General features: G+C 64.8%; 2 protein-coding genes across 2 annotated transcripts in view; one reads left to right on the top strand and one right to left on the bottom strand.

Moving 5' to 3' along the window:
• HELZ2 (helicase with zinc finger 2) overlaps positions 1-3,827 on the top strand; it is a 14,867-nt gene extending 11,040 nt beyond the window's left edge. The window contains exons 13-20 of the mRNA XM_059407425.1: positions 64-211; positions 307-423; positions 510-702; positions 922-1,056; positions 1,199-1,417; positions 1,570-1,726; positions 1,817-1,984; positions 2,348-3,827. Of these exons, the coding sequence (XP_059263408.1) occupies positions 64-211; positions 307-423; positions 510-702; positions 922-1,056; positions 1,199-1,417; positions 1,570-1,726; positions 1,817-1,984; positions 2,348-2,472 (1,262 nt within the window). The 3' untranslated portion in view covers positions 2,473-3,827. The remainder of the gene's footprint in view (positions 1-63; positions 212-306; positions 424-509; positions 703-921; positions 1,057-1,198; positions 1,418-1,569; positions 1,727-1,816; positions 1,985-2,347) is intronic.
• Positions 3,828-6,347: 2,520 nt separating this feature from the next.
• On the bottom strand, positions 6,348-7,349 carry FNDC11 (fibronectin type III domain containing 11). Its single transcript, XM_059407718.1, has one exon. The coding sequence runs from the start codon at positions 7,347-7,349 to the stop codon at positions 6,348-6,350; it is 1,002 nt and encodes a 333-aa protein (XP_059263701.1).
• Between the last annotated feature and the right edge of the window lie 5,712 nt (positions 7,350-13,061).

Raw genomic sequence — 13,061 nt, 5'->3', positions numbered from 1 at the left:
GTGGGGGCTTTGCCTGACGGTGCTGGTCCCGGGGGATGGTGACTCACGTCCTGTTGCTGCCAGGACTGCTGCTGAGCAGGAGAGCCGAGCTGAAGCCGCTGCGGGTGTACAGTGAGCAGGCTGAGGCCACCGAATTCCCGGGGCCCAGTGTGGGCAGCAGCGGCCCGCCCAGGAAGACCCCTCGGGAGGGGAGGCCCAACCAGAGCCTCAGGTGCAGTCTCTTGGCAGTCTGTGGGTGTGGGACCCCCACAGTCCTGTCGGGGCGAGGACTGACATGGGGCTTCATGGATGCCCTTCCCACCCCAGGAGCATCACCCTGCACCACAGGGTCCGGCAGGCCTCCAACCCTTACGCGGCGGTCATCAGGGGGTTTGACGCTCGGGTGCAGAAAGGGGAGGTCTTTTCCAAGGATGACCTCAACTGGTAAGCCGCTGGGGCTGTGCCGTTGTCTCCACGGTGGAGATGTGGGGGGGGGTGTCCCTGTGTGACTGAGGGCTGTCCCCACCCAGGTACAAGCAGGTGCTGGGGAAGGCACGGAGGTTCGAGCTGGAGCGGCACCGGGTCATCTTGTGTACGTGCTCGTGTGCGGCCTCGGCTGGCCTCAGGAGGCTGGCTGTGCGGCAGGTCCTCGTTGATGAAGCGGGCATGGCCACGGAGCCCGAGACCCTCATCCCGCTGGTGGCCTTCTCAGGGGTGGAGAAGGTGAGGGAGCTGGGTGCTGAGCTGGGAGCCCCAGGTGGGTGGGGGCTTTGCCTGACGGTGCTGGTCCCGGGGGATGGTGACTCACATCCTGTTGCGGCTAACCCTAACCCTAACCCTAACCCTCGCCCGGAGGACAGCCTCCTGGTGGTGGAGTGGCCACGCCATGGGCTGGACCTCGAGGTCTGCAGGTGTCAGGACCGTGGCTGCCTGTGTCTGCAGGTGGTTCTTCTGGGGGACCACAAGCAACTGCGGCCTGTGGTCAGGAGTGAGCAGCTGCAGAATCTGGGGCTGGACCGGTCTCTCTTCGAGAGGTATCATGCAGATGCCTTCCTGCTAGACACACAGTACCGCATGGTAAGCCGGCCCCAGCCTCGCCGTCTCTGGCCGCGGTGTGGTATGAGGCCAGAGATGCCCAAGGGGTTGCTGCCCACACCTCGACCCCCTATGTCCACCCTGGCCTCCAAGACCCCCAGCTCTCTCGCACCCTGCCTTGCAGCACGCGGACATCTGCGCCTTCCCCTCCACGGAGTTCTACAAGAAGAAGCTGAAGACCTGGCCGGGCCTGAAGCGGCCGCCCAGCGTCCTGGGCCACGCTGGCAAGGAGAGCTGCTCTGTCATCTTTGGCCATGTGCAGGGCCATGAGCAGAGCCTACTGGTGTCCACAGATGAAGGGAATGAAAACTCCAAGGCCAACCCAGAGGAGGTGGCCGAGGTGGTGAGTGTCAGTGAGACTTTCCCTGGTGCCCCTTGGTCAGGGAGGGCTTCCTGGAGGAGGAGGCAGAGAGACTGAGGGAACAGGTGAAGCTCGGGTGTCCAGGGCAGGAGAGGTTCCAGGGCCTGCTCCAGCAGCACCCCTTGGTCCCTCAGGTCCGCATTGCTAAGCAGCTGACCCTGGGTAGGACCGTGGACCCCAAGGACGTTGCCATTCTCACGCCCTACAATGCTCAGGCTGCGGAGATCGGCAAGAGGCTTGGGCAAGAGGGTGTCACCGGAGTGAGCGTGTGCTCCATCACCAAGAGCCAGGGTGAGCGCGGCTCTGGGGCAGGGGCCTCGCGGGCCAGCGGGTGGGTGCCGGACCTGGGCGGGGCCTCATCACGGGCGCCCACCTGCGCAGGAAGCGAGTGGCGCTACGTGCTGGTGAGCACCGTGCGCACGTGCCCCGAGAGTGACCTGGACCAGCGGCCGACGAAGAGCTGGCTGAAGAGGTTCCTGGGCTTTGTGGTGGACCCCAATCAAGTGAACGTGGCCATCACCCGGGCCAAAGAGGGCCTCTGCTTCATTGGTAGGACTGCTGGGCGGCTCGGCTGGGGGGCGGGGCTTCTCCTGGGGGTGTGGCTGCACGGCTTGGGGCGGGGCATGCCGGGGCGGGGCTTCTCCTGGGGGGGTGGCTGCACGGCTGGGGGCGGGGCAGGCCGGGGCGGGGCTTCTCCCTGGGGGTGTGGCTGAATGGCTGGGGGCGGGGCAGTCCGGGGCGGGGCTTCTCCCTGGGGGTGTGGCTGCACGGCTTGGGGCGGGGCGGGCCGGGGCGGGGCCTCTCCCGGGGGGGGGGGCTGGGTGGCTGGGGGCCGGGGGGCCGGGGCGGGGGCGGGGGGGGCCGGGGCGGGGCTGCGGTCCACCGCGGACCCCTGCCCCTTAACCTGCGCAGGGGACCACCGCCTCCTGCGTTGTTGCCCTCTCTGGCGGAGATTCCTGGACTTCTGTGAGGACCAGCAGAGCCTCGTGCCCGCCAGCCAGGTGCGCGTTCGGAGGAGGCCTGCCCTGTCTCCCTGAAGAGCCCACTCTGCCTGCCCACTGCCCTCGGGCTGCCAGGACTTCGAGGCAAAGTCCGCACCCCTCTTCCGCAGTTTGCCTTGTCAGGCCGCACTCAGCAGAATCCCACGTGCCTTCGGTTAGGGTTAGGTACTGCTGGCTGCCTCGCCGCCCCGGTTGGGTCTGCGCTGAGGTTCTGAGCAATAATCCTCATCTGGAGCCTCGGCCTCTCCCGGGACAGGGGGGCAGGCCAGGCCCTGCCCTGCCAGCATGTGCCTACGCTTAGGAGAGAGGGACTCCCCAGTCTCCCTGCTGTGCTGCCTTTGTTGGGATATTTTGCAGGGATCATCTCAGGGGTGTGGGCTGAGGCGAGGTCCTCTGGACCTACTGGTGTTGCTGGGAAGGTTTGGGGTGGGGAAGGAAATCCTCGCGGGGTTACTCTGTGGTCTTTAGGTGCCATCCCTGACCACGCTGGGTGCTGGCTGTGGGGCTCAGCCTTCTTTCTTTCCTTTTTTCTTTTTTTACAAGTAGGCTCCCTGCCCAGTGTGTGCTTGAACTCATGGCCCTGAGATTAAGAGCTGCATGTTCTACCAACTAAGCCAGCCAGGCCCCCCGGTTTTCTATTTTCTAAAATAAACCAGACGCCAGTGTCTTTTTTTACTGGAACAGGTTCCTTATCCCAAACTTAGACAAAGAGGCCTCCCTGGAAGAGAGGGTCTTTTTTCTGTCCCCACTACCCTGTTTCACTGGGGCCCACAGCTCTGTGTCCTTCAGGGGCCACCTGCCCTTGCAGGCAGAAGGGCAGACCAGAACCAGATACACACACAACCTTGCCCGGACCGTGGGTTTGTGGGTAGGGACCGAGACTGACGTGCCCCTGGATGGGCAGCCTTGTGCCTTCAGCCTGAGCTCTGCCTCCCCTTTGCAAACTCAAACCTGCTCCCAGGTCAGGGCTTCTGGGACAACCTGTCCTCTGTGTCTGCCTTTGCAAGGCTGAGGAACTCCCCCTGTCCCTCAGGGTACATTCCTGTTCTGCCTGGTCTGGAAACTCTTGTCTTGGTATCTGCCCTCACCTCAGCAAACCCTCACCACCCCCCCCCCCCCCCGTAAGGCAGCTCTGACCCAGAGTCTCTGCACATCCTCGTGGCCTGGGGGATGTGGCAGACAAGCTGCTTACACTAGGAGGGGCTTGCCCCCGCACCCCCTTTCTGTGGCCTTGCTGCAGAACTTTCTGCCAGCGGTGGGGTGGGAAGTGATATTCTGATGTTTTCTACAAATCAATTTCTACATTCCAATTTTTATATCTTTTGTTGGACTCTGTGTTATATGATTCAATACTAATTTTATTATAAAGACTACTCTGGATGTGTTTCTCACATCTGCGTGTTTGAGGTTTTATTGGGGGCACCTCCTCTTGTTTTGGGTTGTAGGGTAGCTCCTGAGTCTGCCAGGAATCCAGAGCCCATTCTAGCCAGGTGCTGGACAAGCAAGTGCTCTGGGAGAGGCTGGTGTCCCTGTGTCACAGCTTACAGCACAGCCAGTGGGCTGAGCAGGGTCTGTGGCTGGACAGCGGACAGCCCCAGTGGGGCTGACTGGGCGAAGATGGGCGACAGGGACGGGCTGGGTCCTGGAGATGCAGGCATGCCCAGCCTCCTGAACGCTGACCCCAGGCCAAGTCCAAAGTCCCCGCGGTGGCCAGCCCTGCCAGCGTCCTGCACGGCCCAGAGTCTGAGTGTTTCCCGAGGACACTTGCACGCTGCATGCCTCCTCTACGCCGACTTCAGCCGTTCCTTGTCTGGTCTGTTGCTCAGTGCCCAAGCCTCCAACAGCACCGGCTGTGCAGAGGAAGGCATGTCTGGGCCTGGCTTCCCTGGGAACCTGCACGAGTATCAGACCGGTGTGGAGGTCACATAGTCAAAGAGTCAAAGGCCTTCTCCAAGGCCACTGTGTTCCCTGTGAGACTCTTGAGGGAGCCAGACAGGCAGGCCTGGCCTTCTAGGCCAACCACACAGGCATGGAGTTTTACCATCTGGTCAAAAACATTGGAAAGGAGGACCAGCAGGCGTCCTGAGGCAGGAAGTCAGGACCTCTTACGCCTGGAATCAGGGAGGGCTTCTTGGAGGAGCGGGCGTTGACGCCCCGAGCACGCGCGTGCGCGCGGACTGGCGGGGAAGCTGGGCGGTCTGGCCGAGGCGGGCCGCCGCGGCGCGAGGCGGGGCCGAAGGCAGAGGGCGGGCCTCGTCGCAGAGGGGCTCAAGGTTTCAAGTCAGGCGCGTTCTCTGGCAAGGCAGCGAACCAGACGGACCTCGGCCCAGGGGTGCGCTTGGGCTCGTGCGCGGGCGAGGTTCAAAGACGAGAGCGCGCCAGGCCTGCTGCAGCGGGACCCTCACAGCGGGGCCTCCCGCGGGGCAGGCCTCTGGGCAGCTGCCGTCCCTGGTGACGGTGGGAGGCGCGGGGACCCCGGGGGACCCTCAGTCGCCTTACCCACCAACGCCTCCCTCCACCAGCCCTGACTCCAACCTGCCCCCTTCTTGCTGGGATCGGTATGACCTGGCACAAAACCCCATCCCTGGTCCCAGCCCAGCTTTGCTTCTCTCCCTGCCCGCCCACGCCTGCGCCAGCCCTCTCTACCGCGCTGGAGTGGGCGTGGGGGGCGGCTCAGGAGCACCACCAGGCTCTGCTCTGGACTCCTCCCCTGCCTTCCCCCCTCCCCAGGATGCCTTGGGGTGACCGGACCCTGAGGAACACCCAGGAGTGCCTGCCCCATAGCACATGATGCCACAGTGTGTGTGACAGGCTGGCTCGACCCGGAGTGGCGGTGCAGTAAGGCAGAGTGGGTCAGGAACTGGGAAGGCCTGGGAGGACCCCACCCACCTCTCAAGAGGGGGGGGGGGCGGGGACGAGTCCTGGGGACAGCTGGGCACCTGCTGTTCGCTCTCCGAACCACCCCTCTGCCAGCGGGGGAGGCGGTCCCTGTTCCTGGTCATCTTGCCTGCCCAGGCCTTCGGCTCTCAGGCAGCCTAGTGACCCCCAAGGTGGACAAGGGTGTGAAGAAGGGGTCAGCGCACAGGCAGCTCTCCTGGGCCACGGCATGGTCCCTCCTGGACCTGGACACAGCCCAGCTGCAGACAGATGTCGACCTTCGCCTCACCTGTGTCAGGACGCGGATGTGAGTGTGGGGAGCGAGGGAGCTGCTGGCACACTGGTGGTGGCGTGGCCTTGCCCGGGGCAAGGACAGTCTCTGGAGGCAGCAGTGAGGCACTGGTCCCCTTCGGGGGGCTGGGCGTGGCGGCTGGTGGGGGGGCCCCGCACAACAGCTGGGCACCAGCCCGCGTCCAGGGGAGGCCCTCTGCCGGACTCCCTTGCTTCGGGCCCTCACCACCTTGGGACTGGAGCACAGATGTGGTTCAGCTCCTTTTCGGGAGGAGACTGTGTCATTTAAAAGACAAAACGTCCTCTTGGTCTGGGCACCCACGACCCTGACTCCAGTGATGCTGGGAGCCACAGGATGGGGCACGACTGCCCCCATGAGGTTATTGTTCCCCTTGGGGAGCCCTGGACTGGGACACAGGGCAAGGTAGCCAGGGCCAGTGCCAAGGTTGCAGGGCTGCTTACTGTGCCAGAGAGGGGGCGGGGAGATGCGGGAGGGGCAGACACAGCAGGGCCCCTTGGAGAAGTTCTCATCTCAGTCCAGGGGCAGCTGTCCTGGAAGGTGCAGCCTGGGGTGCCCCCTGGCGAAGGGGCCAGGAGCCTGGGGGGCCTGGGACTGGGGGGTTGGGCTGGACAGCATCTGAGCACACACTCCCATGGCGGCTGCTGCCTGTCAAACGTAAGGTTTGTTTCTTTAGTTGTGTGTGTGTGTTTATAGTCTTTATTAGTGGATAAATATTAGAAAATCATCTCTCAGAAAGTGTGGTCAGGGGCAGGCCTGGCTTGCCTAGCCGACTAGGGCTGGGCCCTTCTGGGGGCCCCGGCCTCGTCTGCAGGGTGAGGCTGTCCCGCCACGGCTCGTACACCAGTGTGTAGCTCTCTGCTCTCTTGACCGTGAACCTGTAGGAGCGGTTGGGCAGCAGATTGTGGATGTCGAAGGCACAGGCCGCCACGGGGATGGTGCCGCACTGCGTGGACTCCTGCTGCGTCCGCGGGTCCAGCAGCTTGAAGCGCAGCTCAAACTGCTCAGGGGCCGCCGGCTGGATGGTGACAAACCAGCGCAGGCTGGCCCAGTCCTGGTGGGCCACCGACCCCTTGCGGTCGAACATGACGGGCATCTTGGTGCTCAGCATCAGCCGGATGTGCGGGATCTTGGTGGCGCCGATGTCGGACACCAGGCGGTGCTTCATGTGCAGGCGCCCGGGCACCATCATGGCCAGGAAGCTGTCCATGACGGCCGACAGCTCCGCCAGCCTCCGCGCCACCAGCCCCCAGCCCGCCAGGAAGGGTCGCGGGTCGGGCGACTCCAGCAGGGCGCCCAGCTCGGCGCGGCCCCGGTCCAGCTGCTCCAGCAGGTCCCCGAGCAGCAGGAGCTGGATCTTGGTCTGGGCGGTGCCCACCTTCTTCATGCGCTGGAACTTCCAGGGGTCGATGAGCTGGAGCATGGTACTGGGCAGCACCAGGGGATTCTGGTCGCCCAGGGCCAGGTGCTTGGGGAGGATCTCGATGTGGAAGGAGCACTTCTGGAGCAGCTCCATGCGCCCGTGGTGGCGCCTGAGCAGGTGCGGGCTCAGGTCTGAGGTCAGGAACTCGCGCAGCGCGGTGCGGCGCTCCATGTAGGCTCGCCAGGCCGCCGGCTCCAGCAGCTGCCGGTCCTCTGCCTCCTCGGCCTCCTCCTGGTCCAGGGAGGACTGCGCACTGTCCAGCTTCATCTTGCCCAGGCCCGGGCCCGGCACCCGGAAGCTCATGTCTGGGAGCAGGGGGTGGAGGGGGGGGTGTGAGCGGATGCTGCCCGCGGGGCTCCGCCGCCCCCGCCCCCCCGGGGCTCACTCAGTCACAGCGCGCGTGGGCGTAGGCAGGTGTGGCTTCAGGCCCACTGCCGTCCATACTGGGCCCTCTGTCCCCCCGTGGGGGAAGAGCTCGTGGGGAGAGCACGTCTCTCTGGGAAGAGGCTGCCAGTGGGCCAGGCGGGTCGCTGGCCGACCCAGATAGAAGTGGACGCTGAGGGGCGGCCCCTCCACTGATTGTCCATTGTGATGACACAGGGACACGGGGACGGGCTGACACAATGGGCTCTAGGAGCCCCAGCCACTGACCAGCTGTGTGGTCTGGCCACAGCGTCAGGTCGTCGTGTGAACGGGGTGAAGGTGCTCCTCGTTGCTGAAAGGGGTCAGTGCGATCCTGTCTGTGGGGCACCGGACTCCCCCTGGGGGACACCATGTCCCTGTGGACCTTCTGTGCCTCCCTTCACTGCGGGTCAGAGAAGGGCCAGGGCTCACCCAAAGAGAAGGCCGGGCGGTGGCTGGAGCTGGCGAAGGAGGCAGGGCGGCCCCAGGCCCCAACTTCTAGTGACTGAGCCCCACTCTATGCCTTGAAGCCCCTCAGTGGTGAGGTCCTGTCACCCCATCTCACAGACGGGGGGCCTGAGGCGAAAATGCCTTGTAGCTTGCTCTTAGCTCAGGGTCTGAGGCCAGCCATCAGCTCTACGGCCGGACTCGCCTTCTGTGCTACCCCTGCCTGGGCTCCCACCTCTGGGGGGCTGTGGGGACTGGCTCTGTAAGCTGAGGCTCCTTGGAGAAGGGGCCCGCAATCTGGCTGGATTGGTCCCAGCCGCCCCCAGGGCGGGGAGACAGCCCCTTCACACAGCCAGGCCAGCGGCTTCACTGGAGAGCTCACGTGGTCCCAGCAACCCAAGGGTTGGATGAGTTACAAAGGAAGCTGACAGGCCAGGTGACTGCCCGAGGCCACACTGCTAAGTGGCAATAAGGTTGGGACCCAAGTCTGCCTGCCTCCCCAAAGGCCCAGGCTTTGCCTTCCTGAGGCAGAGAAACCAGACCAGGCCCGGGTTCAACAGAGAGGGTATCTGGGATGTGGCGAAGCATGGCCCCTCGCCTAAGTTCCGCTTTGGCCCCTGGGTCTGACTGTGGGTTCAGGGAGGTTTCCCAGTCGCCAACAGTCTCTCGGTTGGAAAATCCCAGAGGGGCTGGTCGTGCATTCGGGAGGGGGCCGCTCTGTGCTCTAGCCCGGCTTCCAGACCTACAGCCTCCTGGGCCTTCCAGAAGCCCCCAGACCTCCCTCTCCCCTGCCCAGCCAGCAGCCAGCAGCCCGCAGCCCGCCTCCCCGGCCCGCGCCCAGCCTCCAGCCTCCAGGCGCGCCCACTTGCCCTGCCTCCCGGAGCGGAGAGAGCCAACCGGCTGACTGTGCGCCCAGCGCGCGCCGCCGCGAACCGCGGGTTGCCATGGGGACCGCCGGCTTCTGTGACGCCCCGCCGGGCCCGGGGGTGGGGGCAGGGTGGGGCCGTAGCCCAGGACCCCGGGGTGCGAGGAGACCCCGCGTCCACTTGAAGAGCTTGGGGAAGACCGCGCGCGGCGGGAGCACGCGGCGGGGGCGGGAGCGAGGGCGGGGGCTGGGGGGCCGCTGTCTGATCCCAAGACCCGGACTGGGACTCGGACTCGAGGAGCCCCTCCTCCGGCCCCCGACCCCGCCCTCCACCCGGGTCTCAGGTGGACCGAACTGTCCCGAGGCTTCGCTCCCTCCCTGGGGAACCGCGCGCGACTTGGGAACCACCGCAAGTGGCTATTCCGAAAGCCAAGCCCAGAGTAGGGTTCAGCAGAGCCGAGTAAACTGAGGCTGGCGGCTTAGCCGCCACCCTTGTCCCGCGGTCCTGTGGGCATGGGGCTGAGTCCCGGCTTCAGGGGTGAACTCAGGGAAGAGGGCTCCTGTTCCCCATCCCAGCCTGTGCCCCGCTCCAGGAACCCCTGGGAAGAACTGAGGGGAGCAGCAGTGACCTCACGAATGAACCGGCAGGTGGGTGACCCTTGTCACCCAGGCAGAACAGGGATGGCAGCAGCCACTTCTGCCCGCAGTACCTGGCCTGGGAGACACTCCTCACCTGGGTCTGGACAGAGGGGTCACCGCAGCCCCAGGGAGACCGTCAGACGAGTGCTCCCTCCTTGAACCCCATCTCTAGACCCCAGCTGGCCCCAGGACCTCTGGGATCTCTCTCAGCAAGTTGGGGCTCCCCGGGGCAGTGGTCTGGCACTAGGTGGACCACCCTGGGGAGGGTGGGGGACGGAGGGGTGTCCTGCCTATGGATGTCTCTGCCCTGGGGGTGGGCCCCTCTCAGGGTAGGCCATCAGTCCCTCAGCTCCTCTGCCGTCTGTCCTTATGTCCAGAGCCTGCCCTGTCCCACAGTTGTACCACCCCCCCCCCGTGACCCCATTCTTGGGCGGAGACTTCCCTGGTGAGCGGTGCACCAGTTCATCCTCGGGCCCAGAGCTGGGGGCGTGGAGGCCCCGGGAGGTCGGATCTGGGGCGGGGGGTGGATGCCGTTTCTGCTCTCCTCTCCCTGTTTTGGGGTCCCGGTAAATGCTGGCTGTTACGCGGAAAGAGGGGAGCTGTCTGAGGGTTGAGGGGGAGGCTGGCACTAGAAGGTGGGGAGACACCCCGCACCCTGCAGCCCACCCATGAGGAGGGACGGAGAGACTCCGCTCCCCCTGCTCTTCTGGGCCAAGCACGTCTTGGACCTCTGCCACCTCCTTGGCCCCACCCCTTTTTTCTATTTAACTTAAAAGATTAAATTCTTGATTTTAGGAGAACGATAGACTCACATGCAGTTGTAGGAAACACCACGAAGATCCCATGATTCTTGTCCTGTTTCCCCAGTGGAAACATCTGTCAGAACACCTGGTCATGGAAGGTCACCCAGGATACTGAGAGTGACCCAGTGAGATACAGGACTGGTCTGTCCCCCAGGGACCCCCACATTGCCTCGAGCAGCCCCCCAACCTCTCCTCTCCGCCAGCAGCCACTACTGGCCTCTGGGCTTCTGAAGCCACCGTGAGAAGGAGCAGCCAGCACGCGGCCTTCGGGACCCCCCGCTGGGCACATTTCCTCCCACCTCCAAGCGGCGGCCCCTGCTGCGATGCACAGTACCCGGCTGTGCTGCCCTGAGCCTTAGGAGCCATGAGGGTGGGAGCCTGGTGGCGGTGGTGAGATCACCGGGGGGCGGGGGGTGTCTATCCCTCACAGACCCCAGAGCGTGTCGACCACGGTGGGCTGCTCTGGGCTGCCAGCCTTGGCGGAGTGCCCAGGAAGCCCCCCTCCTCGTCCCAGCAGAACTGGTCGGAACCCTCACTCGGGGCCGGCAGGCTCGGTGCTCTGAGAGGTGAGGCAACGGAGACAGGTCTAGCACCTTCCCTGAAGTCACACGGCCAGTGAGACGGACAGCGGGATTCAAACACTGTCCTCTGACCCCATCCCAAGGTGGGGGTCCTCCCCCGCCCTCACGCACCTCCCCAGCCCCACCAGCGCGGTTCTCTGTGGTTGGGGCCAATGGAGGAGGCGAGGCTAACGGGAGAGTGGCTGGGTCAGGGCAGGGTCGTCCTTGGGGCCTGGGCGCTGCCGAGCCAGGTGCGTAAGGCGAGGCAGGGCTGCTGGAGCTTGGGGGGCAGGCCAGCAGGGGTGAGGCAACTCTAATAGCTGCTGACAGCAAGACGGACAGACAGACAGAGGTGGCTCTTGGGGCGCCTGGGGGGCTCTCTTGGTTAAGCGTCTGCCTGTGGCTCGGGTCATGATTCCAAGGTCCTGGGATGGAGCCCCGTGTTGGGCCCCTGCTTGCAGAGAGCCTGCTTCTCCCTCTGCCTCTGTGTGCTGCTCTGCCTACCCGTGCTTGCTCTCTCTGTCAAACAAATCTTTAAAAAGGGGGGGGGGCAGGGGGGGGGGGGCACCTGTGTGGCTTGGTGGGTTAAGCCTCTGCCTTCGGCTCAGGTCATCATCCCAGAGTCCTGGGATCGAGTCCCGCATCAGGCTCTCTGCTCGGCAGGGAGCCTGCTTCCTCCTCTCTCTCTCTCTGCCTGCCTCTCCGCTTACTTGTGATCTCTGTCAAACAAATAAATAAAATCTTAAAAAAAAAAAAATTGGCTTTTGCTGCCAGCCCCCTGGCCTGGAGTGTGTGTGCACAAGGGCCGTAGGCTGCTTGGAGGGGGCCGATGAGTGAAGAGAGGTGCTCTGGGGACTTGGGGGTGACGGGGCGGAAGAGGGCCCTGGCAGAGACATGGCCGTGCGTGGGGTGCTCCCTGCAGAGCCCACTGCCCGGGGACAGGCGAAGAGGAGCCTCTCTCCCTCTGGGGACCGTCACCTGGGGACCAGCCAGGCCCCCACTGCCCAGCATGTGTTCCTGCTAGAAAACGTCCCTGCTCTGACCTCAAGGAGAGTGCACAGAACCTTGTATCTGTGGGATGGCACTGGGCGGGGGTGCGGGGGGCGGCTTTGCAGCACAACCCACTGTGCTCCGGACCCCGATTCACTCTCTGGGCTTTGCTTGGGCTGACAGGAGGCCTGAGGACTGAGGAGGACCCTCCCTGCCTGCCTTGGGCACCAGGTGGGGTGTGTGGAGTCCTAGCAGCTGGGTCACTGTGGCTCTGAGGGCCTGGGAGTGTCCAGGAGGAATCCGTGCCCAGTGCTCTGAGTGCTTGACCAAGCACGGTCAGCACAAGCAGGACCCCCCACCCCATGACCTGAGAGGGCCTTCCTGCAGCCGAAGGGGCCAGAGGCTTGAAGTGTGGTTTTCCAGGGGAGGAGCCGCGTGGGTATACAGGAAGGGGCGCGTGGTGGGGTGAGGCACACCAGTTCCCCGCTAGGCTGGTGGAGTAGAGGCTCCGGGGCCCTTGTAGACCCTTCCCTGTTTGGATTTGTAATTAGCCTGCATTCCTCTCAGTGACCGCCTTCCCCCAGGATGAGTCTCTGCTCCACAGAGCCTGCCCCTGGTGGGGGGGGGCTGCCCCCTCCAGGCCATGGGAGCCCCAGATTGCTGCTCGGACGCCAGGGAGGGCCAGCTCCTGGCCACATCGCCACATTACAGCTCGCATACTGGACCAGCTGGCCATCTGGACGTGAGCCCCAGGAAGCCCCCAGGGTGTTTCAGGGGGAGATGGTCTGCTGTGGCTCTGGGGGCAGGGAGTGGGGGTCCAGCTTCTCCTGGGTCAAACAGTCATCACCCCTGTTTGCTGGCCACCGAACACGCACATTCAGAGTTGATCCAGGGTGGGCCTGGGAAGGAGGCTCTCACAAAGGTGGATGGGCTCAGTGGCACCACGGGTACTGAGGGGGCTGAGCTCGGGGGAGGCCAGCAGGGGCAGGAGCATGCAGGTGGCCTGGGGCTGGGAGCCCACCTCCCCCAGCCCCAGCCCCAGGGCCCCCAGAGTTTGCTCTCTCCATCTGGCCAGGAGGCAGACGCTGACCCGGCAGCAGGCAGAGTGCGCCTCCATGCGCAGGCGCCTGGCCCCGTCCAGGGAGCTGAGTAAGAGGGGTGGCGCCGGCCCTCCCACGCTCGCCGCCACCCTTCTGTGCCACAGCAGCCCCACCCCCAGCCCTGAGGTGGGAGTCGGGTGTCCCAGCCTCCCCCCCAACCTAGCGCTGGCTGTGGGGCTAGGAGCCCCCTCTCCTGGCCCACAGTAGCC

The sequence above is a fragment of the Mustela nigripes genome, chromosome 7 (genome assembly GCF_022355385.1).
Source record: "Mustela nigripes isolate SB6536 chromosome 7, MUSNIG.SB6536, whole genome shotgun sequence".
In the NCBI taxonomy this organism is placed as follows: domain Eukaryota; kingdom Metazoa; phylum Chordata; class Mammalia; order Carnivora; family Mustelidae; genus Mustela; species Mustela nigripes.
This window is presented reverse-complemented; position numbering and strand designations above follow the sequence as displayed.

Excerpts from the sequence above, each read along its gene's own strand:
- FNDC11 (XM_059407718.1), bottom strand. The coding sequence starts at position 7,349 with ATGAGCTTCCGGGTGCCGGGCCCGGGCCTGGGCAAGATGAAGCTGGAC.